General features: G+C 41.2%; 1 protein-coding gene across 1 annotated transcript; it reads left to right on the top strand.

The window, feature by feature from the left end:
• Nucleotides 1-475: 475 nt before the first annotated feature.
• Nucleotides 476-21617, top strand: LOC311024481 (uncharacterized protein). The gene is made up of 9 exons (XM_084026902.1): nt 476-789; nt 1682-1736; nt 4885-4961; nt 5160-5294; nt 5432-5581; nt 6819-6873; nt 7290-7473; nt 19851-19918; nt 20601-21617. Exons 1-9 carry the CDS (start codon nt 503-505, stop codon nt 21495-21497), a joined length of 1908 nt encoding a protein of 635 aa, XP_083883028.1. The 5' UTR covers nt 476-502; the 3' UTR covers nt 21498-21617.
• The last annotated feature ends 764 nt before the right edge of the window (nt 21618-22381 follow it).

Genomic DNA, 22381 nt, shown 5'->3' with positions numbered 1-22381 from the left:
TGGGCTGTGCAGGTCCCTGCTAATCGCCGGGAGAACAGCGGCGTGTTACCATAGATACATCCCAACAGATGAGCTCCCATGATACCCATCGTTGGGAAACTACAGAGACGGCTGTTACCATCACCATCCGCGTATAGCGGCGCACCGACGACGCGGACAACTCTGTCGCGGATTGAGATTCTGCCAAAAGTTCGGATAGTTGACATGTTTGGCGCCGGGACCCATCAATAGTTTAATGCATCTGCTCATATTTTTTTGTTCAGTAAATATTCGCTCCCTGAGCTCTGCGTCCAAACCTCCTGGAAGAAATGCGTGCCACGTCTAGCCCCTCTCAACCCTAAACATTTGAGCAGGATGGACCCGCTCTAATGTCATTATAATGGCCTATAAGCTTTTGGCTCGCAATTGGGATCAACCTGTCGTAAGTTTATTATAACAAAGATCGCTCTCTCTCTCTCTTACCGTCGCGCGCCAGCCGGCTTTTTTTTTTTTACGCATAACGATGAGCTCGGAGAAGCCAAACTTTCTGTCGCAGCCCGTAGTGAAGAACATTTTCATGTACCGAAACGGCGACCCTTACTACGAGGCTCGTCGGATCGTGATCAACCACAAGAGGGTGGCCAACTTCGAGACTTTGCTGCGAGAGGTAACCGGCGGGATCCAAGCCCCGTTTGGAGCGGTGAGGAACATCTACACGCCGAGAGGAGGCCACAAGGTGGACTGCTTAGAGAGCTTGGAGAGCGGGGAGCAGTACGTCGCTGCTGGGAGGGAGAGATTCAAGAGGCTGGAGTAAGACCGTACTCACGTTTGACATACTAATAACACATTTGAATGGGTTTCTAATAGTGACTAAGCTGAATTACTGTGCGTAATTACTGGTGTTTTATATTCGTACAACTGTGGGTGTCCTGGAACCCACTTGCCAAAAGACTATTACCTGCAGGACAGTAGGCTAATTAGTTTTAATAGTGGTAATTAAAAGTCACTGCACACGCTACCTGATTTTCATAGTCAGTGTTGCTAATCACTTACCGTCCACATACATTATTTCCAATGCGCATCAGACCTGTCGACTTAATCACGGTCTTCAAGTTTATGTGACTCAACATGTGTGACCCGGTGCTGAGTCGCAGCGTGGGGGAGATGAGATCGACCCAGAGAAGTGTGCTCTGCTCTGGCCTAAAAATAAGTGGACTTATGCTGCAGATAATGGGATTTGTGCAGCGAGTTATTCATGGGATTGCAATGGTGAAGCAGCTAAGTGGGGAGGCATGACGTTTGCATGCTGTCACCCATGCACTTCGGCATTGTTTTTGAATGAGAGGGACTCATGTTGGGACTGCATGTGTTATGTGCTGGAGAACTGGATAATGCACTTTCATAGTGATGATCCTGTTGTTCTACTTTCTGCATACCACGTTGTTGCCTCAATAGCCAGTCATGATGAATACATGAATGACTCTCAACTGACCACTACCTTACAGGAAATAGTCTTCTACGTATAATTAATAGGAGCTACATTACTTGTACCTGTGTAATGGCATGGAGCACCCAAGATGATATCTCATACTATAAATTAACGTGTCAACACATGCACCTACCTAACTGATGGAATATAATATCCAACAGAGTGCCTTGTATGTTTAATTTAGACTTACATCACCTGATGTTTTGCCTGCAGTTACCTCCAGATTGGCTCCAGAAGGAAGAGGATGATGCAGACTCTTCCAATGCAGGTGAGGTGAAAAGTACTGCACTTCTTTTGCGTTTTCAGAAAGTCAATCAAAGTCAGTAAAGAAATGGAAGTCTCTGTTGAATGCATTTAACTGTCTTAGATCCATTAGCTGTAGCTTTATGATTTGACCCCTGCTTAAAGATGAATTATTCCAGGTCAAATATCATCACCATTTAGGAACGTTTCCAAGTAAAATGCTTTAAGTGTAATGTGAGAGAAGAGTATAATGCCTCCAAATATGTATAATCTTTGGCATTATACAAACAAAATGTGCACGGATAGAATCTGTTTACATAATTAATATAATACTGTCAATCACCCAGACAATTTTGGGGTGTGTTAAATCCCCACATGCCCTTGCCAGAGGAGATCCTCAGGTTCAACTCCACATCCTGGTTATGTACATGTATGACAGAAATCCAGTTTCAAGATTTAGCCTGACACAAAAACCCACCGACCACCGAGCATGCCTAAGAAGTTGTTCTGTTTCAGAGAAACCCTTCATTGGCCTTGTTTTGTTGGTTTGGTTTCAGTTACAATGTCCTTGCTCAATCCAACTCCTCAACACTTGAAACTGCCACTGGGTGCAAGATACATGAGAATATGCCACAGTGTAAAGGTTTCAGAAAGATCATTTAAGCGAGGTGTTATGTTTAGCATCCCTCTCTATTGCTCTCTGAGAAGAATCACTTTGTTGTTGTCTCAATGACCCTGCATTATTGATTTATGGATCATAATCATCCCTCCTTTCTATGCATCTTTAATCACCAGCTATGAAGTAACGGCCAAGGAAAGAGCAGCTTAAATCCTAGTTCAAGGGTGTTTTGTTTCTGGTTGGAAAGTCAACTGCAGCAACCCTCTCTCAAAATATATTTTTTTCATTATGATATTGGATCATTAATATTGAAACAAAAAAACAAAACAAATATGTACAAAGGTTTCTTTGTCAGGGTAATTTATTTGTGACCTTTCTCTCTGGCCAAATACAGCTGTGTGTGCCCGGCCTCTCTCTTCACCGCAACATGTTAATCATACAAAGTGAATAAAGTACGCCTGCATGTTCTTGATTTTGTCATATCATCCACTATGAGCTTATTCATCACAGGTAACCTCAAGGGCTTGTTGTTGCTGCTGTGATTATGTGGCGAGCATAAAAAGAGGCAATTTAGTTGACAAGGACCCCCGCTTCCCCCTCACTACCCCACTTAACCTGCCTGATTGTGCCGATTAATGATGATAACTCTTAGCCGGCTGGATGGTTGGTGAATGTGTTTCTTGTTCCAAATGTTTTTAGAGCCTAATAGTGAGGACTGAAGGTTACAGCTTAAGATGCATCGCTTATGACCCCAGCTTCTGATGATTATATATGCTATAAAGAAATGCTTCCTTTTTTTGCTTGTATTAGGTCATCTATTGTTCTTACATTCCCCTTTACCTTGAAATGTGCTTCTTAGTTGTTGCTCTATGATTGATTGGGTGGGCTTGAGGGGAACCACTTCAAGCCGTGTTCAAACCTGCTGCTTACACTAAACAGTGATGTTGGTCGATTGATGGAGTGCTTAAGCGCCATAAGAATCAGTCAAGATGTAGCCCCCGGTTATACACAAATTCTACATCATAAATGAGCACTTCTTATTAATTTAGCTGCATCTAGCATCTGCTCTCTCTAGATGGAATAGTGTGTGTGTGTGTGTGTGTGTGTGTGTGTGTGTGTGTGTGTGTGTGTGTGTGTGAGAGATGTAGCATTGGAAGTACATGGTATTTCCTGTTAAAGGTTTAATACTGCTGTTTAATACTTACTGCTGACTGTACAAAGTGATGCTTAAGTTCAAACCTAAGTTGTAGATGTACGCTTCAGTAAGATGTGTTAAGGTCACATTTCCTGGAGATCGTATGTTAATAAAAAAATCCTTGTCAATACAAAAACAAATCTATGTCTAATTGCACCCGAGAGAGAGATCCATGCCTCACTGTGCTTGTTTTCTGTTTGTTGCTGCCTTCTATTGGTTACTAGCTTCATGGTTTGTCATACAAGTTTTTTTTTTTTTTTTTTTAACAAACAGCATTCTATGCAGTCAGACCGTATGCCCCCTTACTGGAATACCTCTGAATATGTCCTTCACCTTGTTTTTATGAAGTACATTTTTAAATTCTACTTCTGGCTTCACATCTTTGTTGCCACGGTGCCCACAACAGCCCCCAGAAGACTTTTAATATACCTCCTTCCTTATCTTTCTCTCTCAGAGGATCCAAATCTGAGTGTTAGAGTCACAGTGGGTTACCAGGTGTTATGGGACAGGACCTGCAGTGCTCCCTCTTTGCAACCTCGCAACCTCAAAGGATTACAGAGGGTTCCTTCTTTTGCAGTCACAAAGACAAGAGACAGATTATTTTTAGTTTACAACAGCTCCTTCTTTTTACTGTTAAGGGATAAAAGCTTTTGATGTCGTGCAATCGTGCTTTTGTGGTGTGTATTTCATGGCAAAAGCAAATATAATGCCAAAACATTCAAAAACATGGATGGATTTTGAAATTAATAGACATCTTATTATCTACAATCAAAACATGCTGCATAAATCTTTTGTCACATTTGATGGTGCCGATTTCCCAAACAGTTCTGTCTAGGATGGTCAGTGAGCCCTATGTTAGCCCTATTGACTGCACTGACATGGGCAGCTGTATTTAGGAGCCTCAATGTTGTCCTTACCAACTACAATATCAAAATTGACCCAGGTGTTCACGCTTGTCCCTGGAGTAAAAGAGCCTGCAGTTTTTTCACAGGTCCTGAGTCTCCACTGGGAAAAAAGTGCTGTCCTTAAACCCCAACTGAACATACTGATCTGAAAACAAACAAACACGCTTCCAAAGACGTCTTAGGTTCTAAGGTTCCCATCACGGATCAATGCATGAAAATTATAAAACATTTTTAAATTATTGTTTCCATTAGATTCTTCTGACTCTGTGCCAATGTAAATAGCAATTTCTTCTACAATTGGCTGTTCTGCTTTAGCATTTGAAGGCATCTTGAAAAGCAACAGGGTTAAGAATGTGGACTGTAGTTTTAATTTGCCTTATGATGTCTGGATTATTTTATGTACATGTGTGTATACGTGTATATGTGTAAATATGTATGTATATATATTTGCCAGGCTAAACCGCTGCCACCAAATCGATTAATTGTGTCCGCTCGATTCCTGAAACCCATCAAGGAGCCATGCACTATATTGTAAGTTCAATTCCCCCTATTTCACTCAAACCATTTTACACTGTTTTGATTTGGCAGATAATTCGGACACATTTCCTGAATTCAAAGGATTCACTTGAACTTAAAGGGATAACAGTGGCTTCAATGAGGGATATACTTGACCAGGAGTGTCAGTCTGTGTCAGTGTTTGCTTCAGCCATGTGTATTTTCTCCACTTAGTGTGGTAGCAAATGGCGATATCTTGAACCCCGCCATGAGGCTGTTGATCCACCAGAGGATGCTCGGCCAGTTCGACAGAATTCTAGAGATGATAACGGAGAAGATGGGTTTGAAAGTCCTTGGGGGTGTGCGAAGGTAGGCCGACAGGTCCACAATCCTCAAATGTTAGCTTTTTAAGGAGGATTCTGCATATTTTATCATCAACTAAATAACTTAAATCTAGAACATCTGTGTCTTGTTTTGACATATTGTATTGTCTGTCTGTTTGCCAGTCTCTACACCTATGAAGGCCACCAGATGAGTGATGGGAATCAGCTGGAGAGTGGTCAGCTCTATGTGGCTGTCGGAAGAGAAAGGTTTAAGAAGCTGCCCTACAGTGATCTTCTTTTCACTAAACCCAGAGGGACAAGGAGGGTCAATGGGTGAGCACTGCACAAAATAAAATAGACTATCTTGTTGTCAGTCACATTTGCATTTTTTTAATTGCATGTAATTATTTGTTCCTCTCAAATTATGAAGAAAAACATTCACAACATCTTTGAAAACTCCTTAAACAAGTATGGTCCAAGTTAACTAAACATTACAAGTGTATCTTGATGAACAAATGACTCGAGTTGAAAATATTAACTAATGAACAAAATTATGTAACAAGTCAGCAGATGGTGGATCAGATCAGTGGTACAGTATGTAGCTGTACGTAGCGACGTTGGTGGACCAATTACATCCCAAAGGTGCTCAATTGGATTTCGGTCAGGGGAACGTGAGGGCCAGTCAACAGCATCCCTGCCTTCATCATTCAGGAACTGCCCACACACTATGGCCACAAGAGGCCGGGCACGGTCCTGTACTGGGAGGAACCCAGGGTCCACTGCACCAGCGTCAAGGTCTGACTATCATTCTGATGATTATATCCCAATACCTAACAGCAGTCAGGGTGCCGGTGGCTCTGACTTGGAGGTCTGTGCGACCCTGACCCACCACCAAACCGGTCATGCTGGATGATGATGACAGGCAGCATAACGTTAACGACAGCGTGTCCAGACTCTTTCAGGCCTGTCATGTGCACAGTGTGAACCTGCTCTATCTGTGAAGAGAACAAGCGTCAATAGCTGACCTGACAACTCTGGTGTTCTCTGGCGAATGCCAATCAACGCTCACTATGCTGGGAGACCAGGTCCCACAAGAGGATGTCCGGCCATCGTGCCACCCTTATGGTCTGTCTCTGACAGTTTGGTCAGAAACATGATCACCAGTAGCCTGCTGGAGGTCACTGTTCCTTGAAGGTCACTTTTCCTCCTCAGACAAGGGAGTCCTGCTGCTGGGTTGATGCCCTACGGCCCTGCCCAGCCCTCCGCATATTACAGCCGGTCTGCTTTTATGCACTAGCAGAACACTGAACTATAGAAGAATCAGTCAGGAATGAGAAAGAGAGGGCAACTGACATTAGGGGTATCTATTGTTCTTGCCTCTGCATTGCACCTGTTGTCACTTTCATTTGCACCAAAGCAGCTTCACCTAATTTACAATGACTTGTGCATCCTAAATGAACAGATTGATATCCCTGAAATGTGACTTAGTGTTAAACTGTGATGGCTAAGTATCTGAACTTTGTATCATATATTTTGTTAATACAAATATTTGTTTCTGTTTTGTTTACAGAATGAAAGCTTACTCCCTACCACCTATCTACAGATTCTCCAAGCACAATGGCAATGTAAGTATTACCCGTTTCTTTCACATGAAATAGATTGATTATTTAGTTGTTTTCATTTGTAAATAGGAATTTTAACATTTTCATAGGTGGCGTACCTGACATTGATTACGTAAACCAACTTGCATAAAGATAATTAGTATAGATGTATTGAAAATACACACAGTTAAGGAAATACATTGGTTATATGTATGATTTAGTTACTTTTGTTGTTACATTTAATGAGGAATGGGTAAATAAACTAAATATCTAGCATACAGTCTTCAAATATTATAACTCTAAATGCTTAAACTTGTATCTAGTTGTTTGAACATGTTCTCATTTCAACATTCACATTTTAATATTACTAATACAATAAACTGCAAAGTAAAACTTTAAGGAGTCTCTCATCAACTGAACTATACTTGTATTTCCTCCAGAGCAAGTCCCTGGTCCGAAGCAGTGATAGTGGGGATGGAGACTCCAAGACCTCACCTCCAGGCCACAATGGCAGCAACAAGGATCACCTTTCCTCCATCGTCAGAGAGATCTCCCAGGCCAGACTCATGTCCCTCAGGAAGAAGCGGAGCAGGCAAAACATGACCCATGGCATCTCTGACAATGGTAAAGTAGAAACAAATAGAGTGGTGAGGTTAGGAATGCCATCCCTGCTAATTCCAGGCACATGCAGTGTGGCTGTGGATTGGAGCTCAATAGCACCACAATGAAAACCAGGAGATAATCCTGTAGCTACTATAAATATATTCTCTTTTTAGTGAGACTTATTGAATAATGCAGTGAAGAAAATAAAGGAAAGAAACAGCGGTATAAGTCATAATCAACAACAGTAACAGTAACAATAATTACTTCTTGCAGCTCTTTGCAATTACCACACAAAATAATGTACTAGTTGTGCTGTTACATTTCAAAAAAAGGGGCTACCAAAAAAAGTAAAATTATAATCTACAACATAGTTTACAATTCTAAACATTCATGATCACCATTGTCATTAAACATTTGTCTACGTGCACAAGTGTGACACTTCCATTACATTCAAGCCCTTCAAGTTCACTTATGCTAATTAAGTGTACCACCTGGTAGGGAAAGCTCTCTTTATTTCCCAGTATGCCGGTGTTATGGTTACTGGTGTCTGTGACGACTTTCCTTCGTTGACTCACTGTAAGTTATGTGTTTAAAGTCAACCAGCCAGAGCTAAAGGGGGCATGCAGGGGAAGAGAACGCTCCTTGGGGGAGAGGAGATGTGGCGAGGTCACCACAGTTCCACCCTGCAGGTTTAAATTGGTGGAGAGTTTGTGTGAATGTGTGGGTTTCTGTTTCTAAATGCCTGTTAAAGTAAATACCCATGTGGGTGTAGTTGCACGTGCTTGTGCAATCAATAAGATGAGTGTGTCTGAGTGTGACATTCTCACAAGAGTGTCACATGCTACAAGTGCTTCCTGGCTGTTTAATATCTGTATGTCTGAACCCTCTTCTCATATCAATTATTTCCATAAACATGTGCTCAAACATGGTGTATATACATATTAGTATATATGATATACAGATCTATGATGTAATGGTCTCTGAAATCTTATGTAACCTGATGCATTCTCTTCTACCACACAGTGGCACTGTTGCGCTGCAAAACAAATTGATTCAAAGTAGGTCTTGCATGATGACATCAACTACTATTACAAGAAACGCATTACCTCATCTTCTGGGCTTATATGGGTGAGGATATTATAATGTCCTGCAGAAACTCCAGTTCATACTTTTTGCTCATTGGCAATTGACATTGGTGTTGTTGCGCTGGGACCCTAACAGATGTTTTCCGTGAATGATGCACATTGCATATAACATTGTGAGAGGGAATTGAGAAAAAAAAAAGTAAAACAAATGTTTCTGCCGACTGCTGCTGACCTTATTGTAACTGTTACTGCGGTACGAACCACCATTACGTCATCTTGTTGCTGATGATAGATGTTGCCTGTTTGCTCCTCTGGCAGGAGAGTTGACAGCAGGAGCCCAAAGGAGCGTGGAGAATTGTGTCTGTGGTTCAGGGGAGCTGGCATTTTGCAACAGAAAGATGAAGGAGGAGGAATGTGTTTGCATGCACCTTTGTTTATCCGTGTGTCCATTTGAAACCCGTAATGTCATCCTCCGCGCGTCAGATTCTGTGGCATGTCGTATTACAGGCAGACAAAACATGTTGCATTATTAGTCCCCTTGGGTGACATTGAGCAAAGATTAAATTAACAGACGGACAGCTTGGAAAACAAGATCAGGCATGAGAAGAGATTGTTTGATTGGCCTGGAGAGCATATCACATTCTCATGCACCCTTCACTGTTTGACCTGTGTAGATTTTTTTTTCCTTTCATACTGTCGTGTTTATAAGAAAACATATTTATTTATTTGTCTGGTTTAGTAGCTGGGTGGAGTGTAGTCTCTGCATAGCTGTTAGTCTGTCTCTGTCCATGGTGCTGAACAACCTTTCTGTAAGTTACAGCAGGTTGAGGTTACCTAAATGTATCATTTACTATTTTTTTTCATCTTCTCTACCAAAGAAAATCAATGCTGAAATGTTATTTGTGCACTTGGCTTCTGACAAGGACACAAGAGATGAAATTGTAGCTGCCCATTGGCTCACCAAAAACAAATTACTTATGTACCCATTAGCTGCTGTGGTCATGTTTGTCCAGTTTAGCTTCTCAATAGGACACAGTGTTCATATTCGCTTTGTTCACTGATTCACAGCTGCATAGAGGTGTTTTTGGTGCTATCATCCCTTTGGGAAATGACCACCCTGAATGGCTATGAGGTAAACACATCCCGATCTGGTGCCACAAGGAACACGGCCAACAAGTTGGCTGACTGGCAGAGGCTGTGGAAAGAACAAAGCATGAAACCCACACTTCACACTCTGTGATGTGCTGGAACATTGGAATGAAACCAAAAGATTATTATGAAGGTGTCATGTCATTGTCAATGCATTTGTGAGAGAGCACGGGGTGGGCAACGCTAGAGAGATGCGCTGTAAGGCTTTGATACAAGCTAATGATAGAAAGAGAGGGAGAAATGAGACAGAGTGACCCCGTAACTCGAGATCGTCCCTCGGTTCTGTGCTGACTCTGTTGTGACAGGGAGGTGAGTTTTTGTGTGTGTGTCCGTGTGTGTCATTACGCCAGCCCCTATTATTCACTGTCTATCAGCTGCTGGGAGCCAGACTGTGGATAACCCCAGCAGTTTCTGTCTGGTGTATTGTAAAGCTTCTGACTTTTCTGCTTCATTAGAGTGAACACAGTGGTGAGTGACAGCAAAGGCAAGGGGGAGGCATTGCGACAACTCATGCAGCAAAGGTCACAGAATGAATCTGAACTTACTATAACAAAGACATTTTTGGCTTAAAAGACTTAACCAACAAGACGCATTGCCTGTTTTACGCTTCACCGTACATATACACTTTATGGCAGCCCTTTTATATCAAGTGAGTTATTGGTACAATTTGGCCAGTGATCAAAAAACACATCCATGTTCAGGTAGAATACAAACAGGCAGCAGTTGTTGCTAGCCTGTAAATAGAAATAGGATGTTTATCACTGTTGTCTTTCTTTAAAGGGCTTTTGTGACCAATTTAGTTAATGGCTCCCTTGAAAAGAGAGGAGAGACAAGAAGACGTAACACAAAGAAAGCAGCAGGAATCAGAAAAGATAGAAGAATAAAAGACAGTAGGACAAGGGAAAGGATGTGTTTTGACAAGTGAGGGGGAAATGGGTGTAAAGAGAAGGAGGGATAAAATAAAAAGGTAACGAAGTATGATGCTATGAGGAAGAAGAAGAGAAAAAGGGCGAACAGGTGGAATCAGATAGTGAGTGAGATGAATAGCCTGATATGGCGGAGCGTGAACATTGAGTGGAGGAAAAAGGGCAGAGATATTGAAGGGTAGAGGGATGGGTGGGGTTTGGATAATTGCCTTTCACTTGGATAATCTCTCCATTTACAGCCATCAAAGCAAAATTTTGCTTGTCCCTGCCCCTTGCTGGGGCCAAATTGCTTCTCTGAAAATCAACAAAAGAGCCTCGCACTTCAAGCAGGACAGACAGATAGAGGTATGAACAAGAGGATAGAGAGAAAAGGCGAAGAGATAGAAAAAAGCCCAACAGAAGGGAAAGGAGAAGGAGGTCAACTGATTATCTGGACTTTTACATGCCTTGTTTATGCTCTGTGTGTGCATTAGTGGGGGCGCGTTCTGATTTGCAAAATGATGTGTGCGTGTTCTTGTCAAGTCTTTAGATAATGGTGAGGATTAGAGCAAGAACTCTATAGTGTGACAAACATGTCCTGCTTTAAAACATGTCGCAGTGCAGCACGAGTGTTGGCACAGATAAACATACTCATTTGATTGAATTGAACAATGAGTCATGAGGCACACAATGACACACCTAGATTAATTACAATTTTCAGCAGTGGTTGCCGAGCTACGCACATTGCAATGCTATAAGAGCTTCGGAATAATACCTCCTTACTTGGGGCTAATGGTTATCTGGATGTGGTGTAGTGATGATTTACAGAGCTGTTGATCAAACACTGTTTCATATGTGAAGTTATGCTTCGGGAAATCTTTTTGGAAGCTATGAATTACACGCAGTTTGTGCAGCTTGAATCCCAGCAATATGGAGAAGAAAACAACAAGTCTCACACAGATGCAGCCTCTTGAATTTCCCCTCCCTCCAGGCGGACCTGGGACCTTGCCGGGTCCTTGGCTGAAAGGAGATCACCCGCGGCTGACTGTCCCTATGCTGCCATATGTTGGATACACTTGCAATTTCTCCACCATGTTTAGGATAATTTCTCGGTTTTGGTTAAACTAAGAAGGTTTGATGTGTTACAGAACTTTGGTATGTTAATCATCAAATGTTACATATGTGAGGCAAGTACATTATGTAAGTAAACGTACCGTACATAACACAATGTTGATTTTTGGTCTCAAATGGAAGACATACAGCAGTCAATTGGTTTGACCCATCCATCCAGCCTGACCACCTGCCTACGCATAATCTGTAACACTTCATATTATACTATACAATTTACACTTCCTCTTTGCATAAATATGGGTCGTAATAAGCTGCTTGTACAAACGACCTATGGGGTCACTGTTCGGGAGACGGCAGTCTCTCACAAAGACAACTGGTTCAAAAGCCTTTCTTTCTTTATTTGGTATCTCAATACTGCAGTCTCAATATCTCTATAAGGTTCAACGTTTCTTTTGTTTCTTTTTGTAAGTTTGGAGAGGATGAGTACCAAATAGCCCAGGTAACTGTGCCCAGCTTGCATTGAAACCTCAAGGACATCCAATTTACACCTAACACAAAGCCTGTTCTGAGTAGCCCGCTGCCTCCTTTTGGCATCTCTGATTTCATGTACAAGGCTACATTCTTTTATTTATTCTTTTATTTAGCAGGAGCCAATTCAATTAATGCTACACAATGTGTCCACCTTATATCCCCCATCATTTTCCTTCAAGGGACTTTGATTTGAAGTCAATAAAGGTCGAAACGAATATCCAAAACTTAAAATCCAAACATGCTTCGTATTATTTGCAAGTTGAATGTGAGAGGAATGAATGGGTGCTTTTACACGTGCACAAGCCATCCAAGCCAGATCAACTCTCTGCCAGTGGTGTCATAAAATGTGATGCTGCCTCTGGGAATAAGCTCCGTTAGCATATGTATCTATAATGCCTGTCAGAGCGAAATAGGGTTCAAAACAGCATTGGGAGGCAGGAGACATGTACACAAAGAGACTGTGTGTCTGAAGTCATGTGTCTGTGTCGAAAAAAAGGGATGCTAAGCAGCGAAGGATGAGAGATTGCAACATTTCAAGGAAGTTATATTCCTCGCCAAGTTCTTAGAAAGTGTGGCTTGTGAGCGCTGCGTTAACAGTATTTATGTGTATGTTAAGTGCGTGACTGTTTTTATGTGCACACGCTCGCATGTCACATTTCAGACAACACGGCCATCATTTCCAATCCCCTCCTTCATTCTCCCTTTCCTTTCATCTCTCCCTTTTCACTACAGCTCAAAAAGGTTCTCTGTGACCCTTTGATGCAGGATTACTGGATTAAAGTGCAGGGTAGCTGTACTAATCTGCCGCATAATCTGCTAACAAGTGTTTCAGCTGTGACATACAACAGTGCTGGCTGTGACACGTAAATTATAGGGTTAGGGTAATGTATGACACTTTCAATGACACAAATTTTCTTAATTTTTGTCACTTTTAATATAGCCTGCTTTGAGCGTTTTTGTATTTTTCAGGTTTAGCGAGTAGACGCACATCTGGAGTAGCTGCGATAGGAACATTAGCATCCGCAGGGTTTGTATCAGGCCGAGACACTGAAAACGTTTTGACAACCTAAATAGCGAGAGTAAATATCTGACAGTTGTGGGGATCTGAAGTTTACATCGTGTGTTGGAGCTGGGTTTAGGAAGTTGCTGTGGTGCCAGAGCAAAGTCCTCAATGTCATTTATAATGCAGTCACACATTCACTTTCAAATGTTGTCTGTCATTTATCAGTTTTAGTCCAAAAAATGCAATTTAGAGTGCTAAGACAACATGAAAGCAGATGGGAAAAGCAAGAAAGAAAAATCTACTTTTAATATTTGCTCTTGTTACACTGATTAGACAGAAGCCATTAGGAATATATTCATATGATGAACATACTGGATGGTATGGTGTCTGGCAACTGTGAGAAAAATGAGAGAGAATATATGACTATACTGATTAAAATATTGAACTGAAGCCGTGACCTTTGTAAATATTACCCTGCCTGCCTGACTGCGTCGTTAAGCAGAGCATTCCTCTGATTTAATGTTAAGCTATCTGAGCAGAGCTGCACGCTGCTGTCGATGAGAGGCATTTTCAACACTATTGGGAAAATATTTTTAGAGATAATGTATGGTGTGTATTTATTCAGATGCATCTTGGAAACAATGCCTAATTTAAAGGATACTACATCAAGTTGTAAAAAAGGCAAGTCTCTGTGGGTTTCCTGGCTACAGCAAGCACTCAGCAATGATCTTTAAGCAAAACCCAGACGCAACTCTACGTAATCTGGTTGGATCTGGCACATGCCTACGGGTCTGTTCCCAACCAGCTCATCACTTTTGCTTTCAACTTCTTCCATATACCATTATGGAGCTGCATGTATGATGTCACCACCGTTCTCCAGACACCAGCATGCACCTCCAGACTCCTGAAAAAGCTTAAGGACCTGCAAATGAAACCAGTCCCACAGTCTCCCAATCAGGAAAGGACACAGGAAAGACATGGCAAGAAAATCCCACTTTTGGTGGACTGATCCGGAGCCAACCTTTGCGTAGATTTTACTGTTCATGGCATCCTCATCAATTTACCTTATACAAACGTCTGATGGCTCCTAAAGTTGTGTGACATCACCTACCACTGCATCTGTAACTGGCCTCAATGTCTTTCCAACAGGGCACTATATTGGAAAATCACAACTTCCCACTGAAATCCATTGGCCTGGGCTACAAACAGGCAAAGGTCCAAAACACCAAGGCTAAAGTTGGCACAGGATACAAGTGGATGTGATACAGACAGTAGACCAACCGATCAATCAACTGAAACACTATGAGATTGGTTTTGGATGGCGGATTTTGGCCATTTCTGGATTGGGAACAGCATAAAACTAAGGTTGTTCACCAACAGCAACACGGGAGATGGATCACCTGTAAGACTGTGATTAACAGGGCCGTTATGTAGCTGCACATGTGGGGCATGACCCCAGTGAGGCTGAGCTTCCATATCAAGACCACGTATGATCCCCTTCCCAGTCCCCAGAATCTGCCTCTTGGCTACAGCTCAGAGGAGACCTGCCAACTCTGCAACTCCCAGAACCAGGGCTTCAGTATGAGGGTGTGTTCCCTTCTGTCACCTGGAGGAGAGTGCACATGAGTTGATTTTCTCACAAGAGATCACCACAACCTCCCTATAGCCAGATACCATGCTCTGCTCTACTAGGACAGACACTATGACTGCATTGACTGTCTCGTGGTGAGAGGGAATGTAGGCTGCCTGCAAGAGAGACAAGGAGTACACAGACCTGGAAGCTAACTGCTCACAAACAAAGTCGAGGCATTCACATATCCAGTAGAAGTTGGTTGCAGAGGCTACACTGGAACATCCATTTAGCTGTCCCAGCTGGGTGGGATCACAAGCTTCTAGGAAGGCCCTCAAAGACATGCTGGGGTAGGCAGAACAGGGGAGCTTCAGGCTCTGGCTCTAAAGAAGGACAGACAAGCAACAATCCTAGTTGGCTGCAATGGGGTGTTAGTAAGGTGTCCCCACCGTCACTCCACCACGTTGAGGTGTTCTGGGATTAAATGATTAAAAAACCAGTGAAGGGTGTCCGACGACCCTGTTGGCAACACAATGGTATCATCAAAGGTGCGTCAGGCAGAAATGCATAGCAGGTGGGCCTCTTCCCCTACACAACATAACAGCCATGTTGATTTCTGTGTCACAACATTAATCTTGTTTTCCAGTGCATTCAAGATGTTTCGGGAATTTAACCTTGAATTTAGTCCTCCTAACGTTAGTTTCCACCAGGCTCATTATTTGAGTGATTGAGTGTTGCACTTTCATAAACTTCAGCACTACAGCAACAGCCAAGATATTGACATAATAATAATGGCATTTAAAAAGCTTCCTCCAGAGCCACAACTGTTTTTATTGTAAAAATTATGGCAAGCCCATTAAATAGAGTTGTTGTGGTGACTTTTGAGTAACAAATTCAGCGCCTACAAAAGCATTAGCAACACTAATATGATACAGTGGATATGATGATCTGTGAATTACCAGATTGTAAAACATGCATTACCATTACCCCAAATATTCTCTTGACACCTTTATTGTATGCTATTTCGCCTCATACACCTATGCATTACATTACAATAAATTCTATGTATGCATGAGAAAGAGGAAAAACAGATGAGTGAGAAACGTGCAGTCATCAGATTTTACAGGAAGCGGTTGGATTGTTTTCTGTTAGTCACATCAATATAATCCCAATACCAACTGGACTGTTCTCATGGTGGCCGCCAGCCATAGAGTCATTAAACGTTTGAACAGGACTCTGTCCAGTTGCTGGAGCACACCTGCTGAGAGCCAACATTTCATAATTACCATTCAGAGTTACTAGCCATGTTGTTTTACACCCTACCATAACTCAGCCATGTGCTGAGTGGGTTAAATCAGCTGGGCGTAAATAAGCAATATATTGTACTGTAGGGTAATATACAGGGCGTTGTGTGAAGTGATTTAGGTGCATTAAGTAGTATTTCAAGTGTTATTTAACACTGCAGAGCTAATCCGCTGGAAGTAGAATTGGCTTGTGGAGGCTATGTCAACATTTTTTCCATGCTTTGGCTTATAAGCATAAACACAGTGCTGTGAACTACAACCTCTGCCATTTAGAGATTGGTTTTTCAGAAGTAGCTTTATAATAATAACGATGCTCTTGCTCAACCAAAAAACATTTCCAAACCAAGGCCAAGCTGGCCATTAGAAAGAGTGCAGGTTTAATGCACTTCTGCATTGGCAGTTATACTCTCGATATTCCAATACTCTCTCTGGGCTGAAAACCCTCATTGATATGGTTTGTAGTGTGACTGTCTCCAGACTAAGAGAAGCTTAATATGTTTTCCCAGAAGTGTCACAGAACTGAGAACATCTTAAAAATGACAACAGCTTTGAGAGAAACTATGATAAATGATTTGCAAACCTTTGGAAATGGAAGGTTTCTCCAGCATAATGGACTAGCAACATACTGTGCATCCTCAACAAACCTATTTGCGGTTGCAATGAAAGCAAATGTATTCTGCTACAGATTTCCTGTGGAGTCAAAAACTTGATAGTGTTGTATGGATTCTACTGATAAATTCTTCCTGGAAAAGTTGAAAAGCTTTTTAATTTGATATTAGACCCTGCATCTTCTAGATAATATCTTCTAGATAATCCAACTCTGCAGTGGAGAAAACACTGATGTAACGCACATCAACATTGTCTGATTTTCCAGCAGGTTTTTCATGAAAAGATGTAGTTGATGATACAGTTAATTTGGTTCACCAAAATAAAAGCTGAAGTCACACATAGGTGCATTGCTCAATTCCCTGTGTTTTGCTGAAAATAGAAAAAGCAATCCCATAGAACCTGTCCAATAAATGAATGTTCATCTGTTTGATTACACTGTGCATGGGACTTGAATAACAATATTTAAAAAAAAAATCTCTGTTGTTGACAGTCAGGTTCATGTGAGTACAGGGAACCGTGGGCGTTGTTCCTGCTGTGATACACATTGTTTTATTAATTGAGTTGATGAATATAATCCATTCATATTTCATGGAATAGTATTTACATCACGTTACCTCGTCTAACCTGCACGCTGGATTCCCCCAGTGTGTTGGGGTTGTTAGAATTGGATGATCACATCAAATGGAAATACAGATCAAAGCACTGCTGCACAATGTAACTGTATGAAGCTTGGTGTAGACAGAGATCCAATGACCTGTTTTTTTGTTGTTGTTTTACAAACCAGTTCCTTGCAATACTGTAAGGAAGACTGTGTGTGTGTGTGTGTGTGTGTGTGTGTGTGTGTGTGTGTGTGTGTGTGTGTGTGTGTGTGTGTGTGTGTGTGTGTGTGTGTTCGTGTGTTTGTGTAAAAGGAGAGATGGAGATTGCTTGTGGAGAAGTGGGAGGTTATTGAAGTTTACTACCTGCTATCGCTTCATCTTTAGTTGTACTTTATTACATTTCTCTGGAACAACATTCATTTATAACTTTACCTTTCATAAGAATGGCAGCGAGAGCCATTTATATGAGTAATTATACCCACTTATAGTTGCATCCTTGTTTTACCTCACACTGATGGATGATATATAGCATTGCTTCAGAGGGTGTGCTCTGTCTCTGTGTGTGCCAGTATTGCACAAGGGAAAGTAATAATTTGTGTGTGTGTGTGTGTGTGTGTGTGTGTGTGTGCGTGTGTGTGTGTGTGTGTGTGTGTGTGTGTGTGTGTGTCTGATTAAACACTTATTTTTATTTACACACATACTCGCAAGCCATTTGTAACACCAGAGCCCAAATCTACTGGATTTAATGAAGAGCAAGAAGGGGATATTTCGAAATATTGTGTTTAATTTGATTTAGCATTTTGATGAGGCCGTGCCTCATCCTCAAATCACGTTAAGATGTTTGGAGTCGTTGATGCTCATCCACTGCTTACTGCTTACACTCAATCGCTCGACCCTCACCATTAATGAATGCGGGCGATTTCCATAAAATATTCTTAAAGAGGTCCGTTATTATTACCATAACGTTTCATCTCCCACCATAGCTAAACTTCAATCAGTTTTGCATTTGAAATGCATTAAATGTCTCCATAAACTCTTCTAATCTCTACCCAAGTCATTTTTCTTTTTTAACTGGTATGTTTGGAAACGGAAATGAATATTAAAGACATTAATTACACTGTTCTGTTCTCCTTTTTCCCCCTCACTCATATTGCTGTTCGTTTCTGATTGGAAATTTCGGTCTCATCCAGTGTTTCAAAACAAGTGTGTAATTACGTTGTTTATCAGAGCGTATAGTTGTATTCCTCTTATGATGTTTCGGGTTAATTACTCCAAGGCCTTAGATGCGCAGGCTCACATGAAAACTGGAAAAAAAAATAGTAATTTTGCACTTCAACAAGCCTGCTTTGCTGAGCTGATTGCTTCAGTGGAAATGAGTGGGTAGCTGGGAATGAGTGTGATATCTTCATTTTAACATCACAATCCACAGTATCACTATGCAGTTGTTTAGACACTACATGATGACAGGTGTTTCCTCTGGGGGAGAGGCCGATATTTGTTCTTGTGTCTTGCACGCTGTGTCTATAAAGTGCACCTTGCAATGTTGATATAAATGCAAGAATTTGAAAACACGTCGGCAGATTTAACCAGTGATTTCTCCATATTAAAAAGAAATTGTGAGCCACGTTTCTCCATTCAAGTCAATTTTGAGTGCCTATTCTAACATTTAAATTCAGTGTCAGGGATACACACTAGCATTGGTGGTGGGGACATGAAGGAATCTCTAATGTTTTCTGTTGGTAAATTGTTCCATTTAGAGTAATACCTGTGGGGATTATTAGGACGAATACTGGGGTGGCGATAAAAATTATGATGATGAAGATGATTTAATTTTGAATCGGTTCACAACCTTGAACTTCCCCGCTGTGCTCTCCCACCTCCTGAGCTGGTAAACATGGCTTTCTGGCTCTCTGCTGCACTTCTATTGTCTGGGGAAGTTGTTTACTTGCAATAGTCTTGGGTGTTTTTCTTCTTCACCACCAGGTGTCAGTCTTGTGTTGTTTTTTGATGGAGAAAAATTGAAAACACAGCTGTGGTATAAAAGATGTATAATTTCAACAAGTCACTTACTGGGGGGATGAATCAAAGCTCCCTTATTCATCGGAGGTTTTATGAATTTCTGAAATGATGTAATGGGCTCTGACTGGGATAAAGGGTGGAGAAAATCGTCCACATTATATATCAAACCTGTAAAATTGCATGAGAGAACGAAAAGCAAATTGATGTTTTCCGGATTTTAGATTCACGCTGTGATGAGTTACTTTGTATTCTGCTGCATTTAGTCGTGTGGAGCTTTTACAAAACAGAATGCGGAATCAAAATATTAGTCATGATGTAATGCATACCATTGTATTGCCTCTCTATTTTGTCTGATATGGCCTGTGTGACATAGAAACAGTTATGTTGGATGACACACGCAACTGACTTTCAAGTTGCATTGCCCTAACGAGCCCATTGGGGACACGACATCACACATTTGGATGCAACACTATAGGAAAAACAAACATTTTATCAGTCAAACCAACATTTCTCTTCAGTTATCTGCAATCAGTGTGCTTCTCTCTATTTCCAGATGACTTGCAACTGAAACCTGATGATGGAAACAATCCCCAGGTGCCCCAAGACCAGCCAGCTGATGAGGTACAAACACACAGCATTGTACATAATTTCTTTATTTATTTTACCTTTATTTAACCAGCGAAGAATCACATTGAGATAGATATCTCTTTTACAAGTGAGCCCTGGCCAAGGCAGCAGGAGACAATTAACATAATAAAGACAGACAACGTAATAAATAGAAAGTTAGAAATTAAAAGCAGGAGCAGACAGAATGAGATATGACTTAAACTTAGTGAGTGAAATGAAAGCAGTAGGTTTGAGTGATCTCTGAATCAATATGAATAATGAATAATAAACTATTAAGGGAGCAAGCAATGTCACAATGGTGTAGTTTCAATGCATTTCATTCTTTCGCCTATATTTTGGAAGATATTATATAGTATTCAGTGGCCAAAATTATGTTTCGACTACTTTAACTCTGCTTTAAAATGCTGAATTCATATGAATATTACCCATAGAGCATGTTGTCTTAAGAACTAGTTTGAATCATATTTGCCGACTAATGTCTTGTTCCATTACTTGTTGCACATTGATTTACATGCCATTAAAGGGTCTTGAAGAAAAAACAAACGTAATGCTTTGGCTCCACTTGAAAGTGCAGCACACTGGGAGGATTATTGTAAACAATGCAATTGCATCATACGCCTGTTAAAATATTTAGAGCTACAGTATAAATTGGTTCTGTGGTATCATTACATTACAGAAACCTGCAGATGAAGCTACAACAGCCTCAGAGCAGAATGGTGAGAAGGCGGGAGAGGAGGAGGAGGAGAAGGAGAAGGAGGAGGAGAAGGAGAAGGAGGAGGAGAAGGAGGAGGAGGAGAAGAAGGAGGAGGCGGCTGCTGATGAAAGCACCACAGAAGAAGACGCTTCTAGCAAAGATGAAATGAAGGAAAATCAGGAGACAATTGGCGGGAAAGAGGGAGGGGAAGAGGAGGAGCAAAATGATGAAAAAGAGGTAGCAGCTGCAGGATCTGAGGAAAAGGAGGAGGAGGAGGAGGAGGTAAAAGATGAAGCAAAGGAAGTGGTCACGGATGAGATCAAGGAGGAGGTTAAGAGTGAGGAGCAGGGGTCCAGCAGTAGCAACAGCGATGAGACCCAGGACAGTGAAAAGAAAGAGGATAGAAGCCATGCATCTTCTGGGGGGGAACAGGATGAGCAAGACAAAAATATTGAAGATAAGCAAGATAAAGAGAGTGGAGAGGGGGAGAAAAGCAGTGAGGGCCAAGCTAATGATGTCGACACGGGGGAGGAACAGAAGGAGGCAGAAAACGGCAATGACCTGGGGAAGACTCAGTCAGATAATGAGACAAAGGAGAACAATAACAGCAGAAGTAGCAGTAGACGCAGTAACCAGGAAGAAAGTGTGAGCAAAACACAAGAGGGAGCTGCAGAAGAGTCAGGACAAGAAAAGACAGAGGTGAACGGAGAGGTCAGTGCAGGCGAGGATGAGGAAGAAAGTGAAGCAGAGCTGGACGTGGAGGAGAATTCAGCCAAAGATGCCATGGCAAATGGAGAGAAAGGGGTTGATGAGAATGAAGAGGATCAAGATAAAAGCAGGAAAGAAGAATTAGTAAAAGAAGAGAAAGTTGTAGGATAAGCAGTGCTGAAAATAGTAAGCAATACTTAGAATCTTTAAATAATTACGGCAGAACAAATTAACAGGAAGCAAACACAATGATGTCAGGTAGAAAAACAACATCAACATTTCAGGTATACAAAAAGCCATTCATAAAAAAAACATTGTTCATAACATCATGTCTGAAAAAGACAAAACAAATAATTATAACAGGTATGAATATACTAGTTGCTTTGTATTTCAAGGTGTTTTTGTATGTATGGTATTTTTGTTTATTTCCCAAAGCAAGTGATACAAACTTGAACTTTTAAAGTATAACCTGTGTAATATCGTAAGCATACTGTATGCACATGAATGTTATTCCAAATCATAATCTTTTATTAGATCTTCTGCATATGTGTTTATTTATCATATACCATAAGACAACATTACATACACCTTTTAAAATAAGCTTTCATGAAAGAAACTTTGCTCACTTTCATTTGATTATAAAATGACTGTAATCAAATTTGTCAAAACATAATAAAAAGGATACTTGTAAAATTGGACAATCTATGTGAACGGTCAACGTCCATGTTAACTTCAGCCTCTACTGCTACAAGATTTTCTTTTGGGTGCTTCTTCGGTAAGTACATTTCGTTTCATTTCATTATAATGTGTCAAACACTGGCTCCTAATCCAGCGCAAACAGTGAGAGGGATGGTATCCATGTTGCTAGGACAACTGATCCGTAGAGCTAGAGTTAAGTACAGTACATGAGCAACACAATGTTTCTATTATTCCTTTGTCAGTCAGAAGAATACATCCTTTCATGAAAACCAGAATTTTGTTCAAATGCGTGATAATAATGTGTGCTGTGTTCATGCGTGCTGACATGAATACAGTAACATATTTGCACTTGCTAA

Source organism: Eutrigla gurnardus, assembly GCF_963514095.1.
Source record: "Eutrigla gurnardus genome assembly, chromosome: 14".
In the NCBI taxonomy this organism is placed as follows: Eukaryota; Metazoa; Chordata; class Actinopteri; order Perciformes; family Triglidae; genus Eutrigla; species Eutrigla gurnardus.
Note: the sequence above shows the minus strand (reverse complement) of the source record. Positions and strands in the feature narration are given on the sequence as shown.

What these genes read in the sequence shown, in the direction of transcription:
- LOC311024481 (XM_084026902.1), top strand. Translation starts at nt 503, where the DNA reads ATGAGCTCGGAGAAGCCAAACTTTCTGTCGCAGCCCGTAGTGAAGAAC. An exon ending in GTCCTTGGGGGTGTGCGAAG is followed by an intron (nt 5,295 to 5,431) that starts GTAGGCCGACAG and finishes TCTGTTTGCCAG; the next exon opens with TCTCTACACCTATGAAGGCC. An exon ending in CCATGGCATCTCTGACAATG is followed by an intron (nt 7,474 to 19,850) that starts GTAAAGTAGAAA and finishes CTCTATTTCCAG; the next exon opens with ATGACTTGCAACTGAAACCT.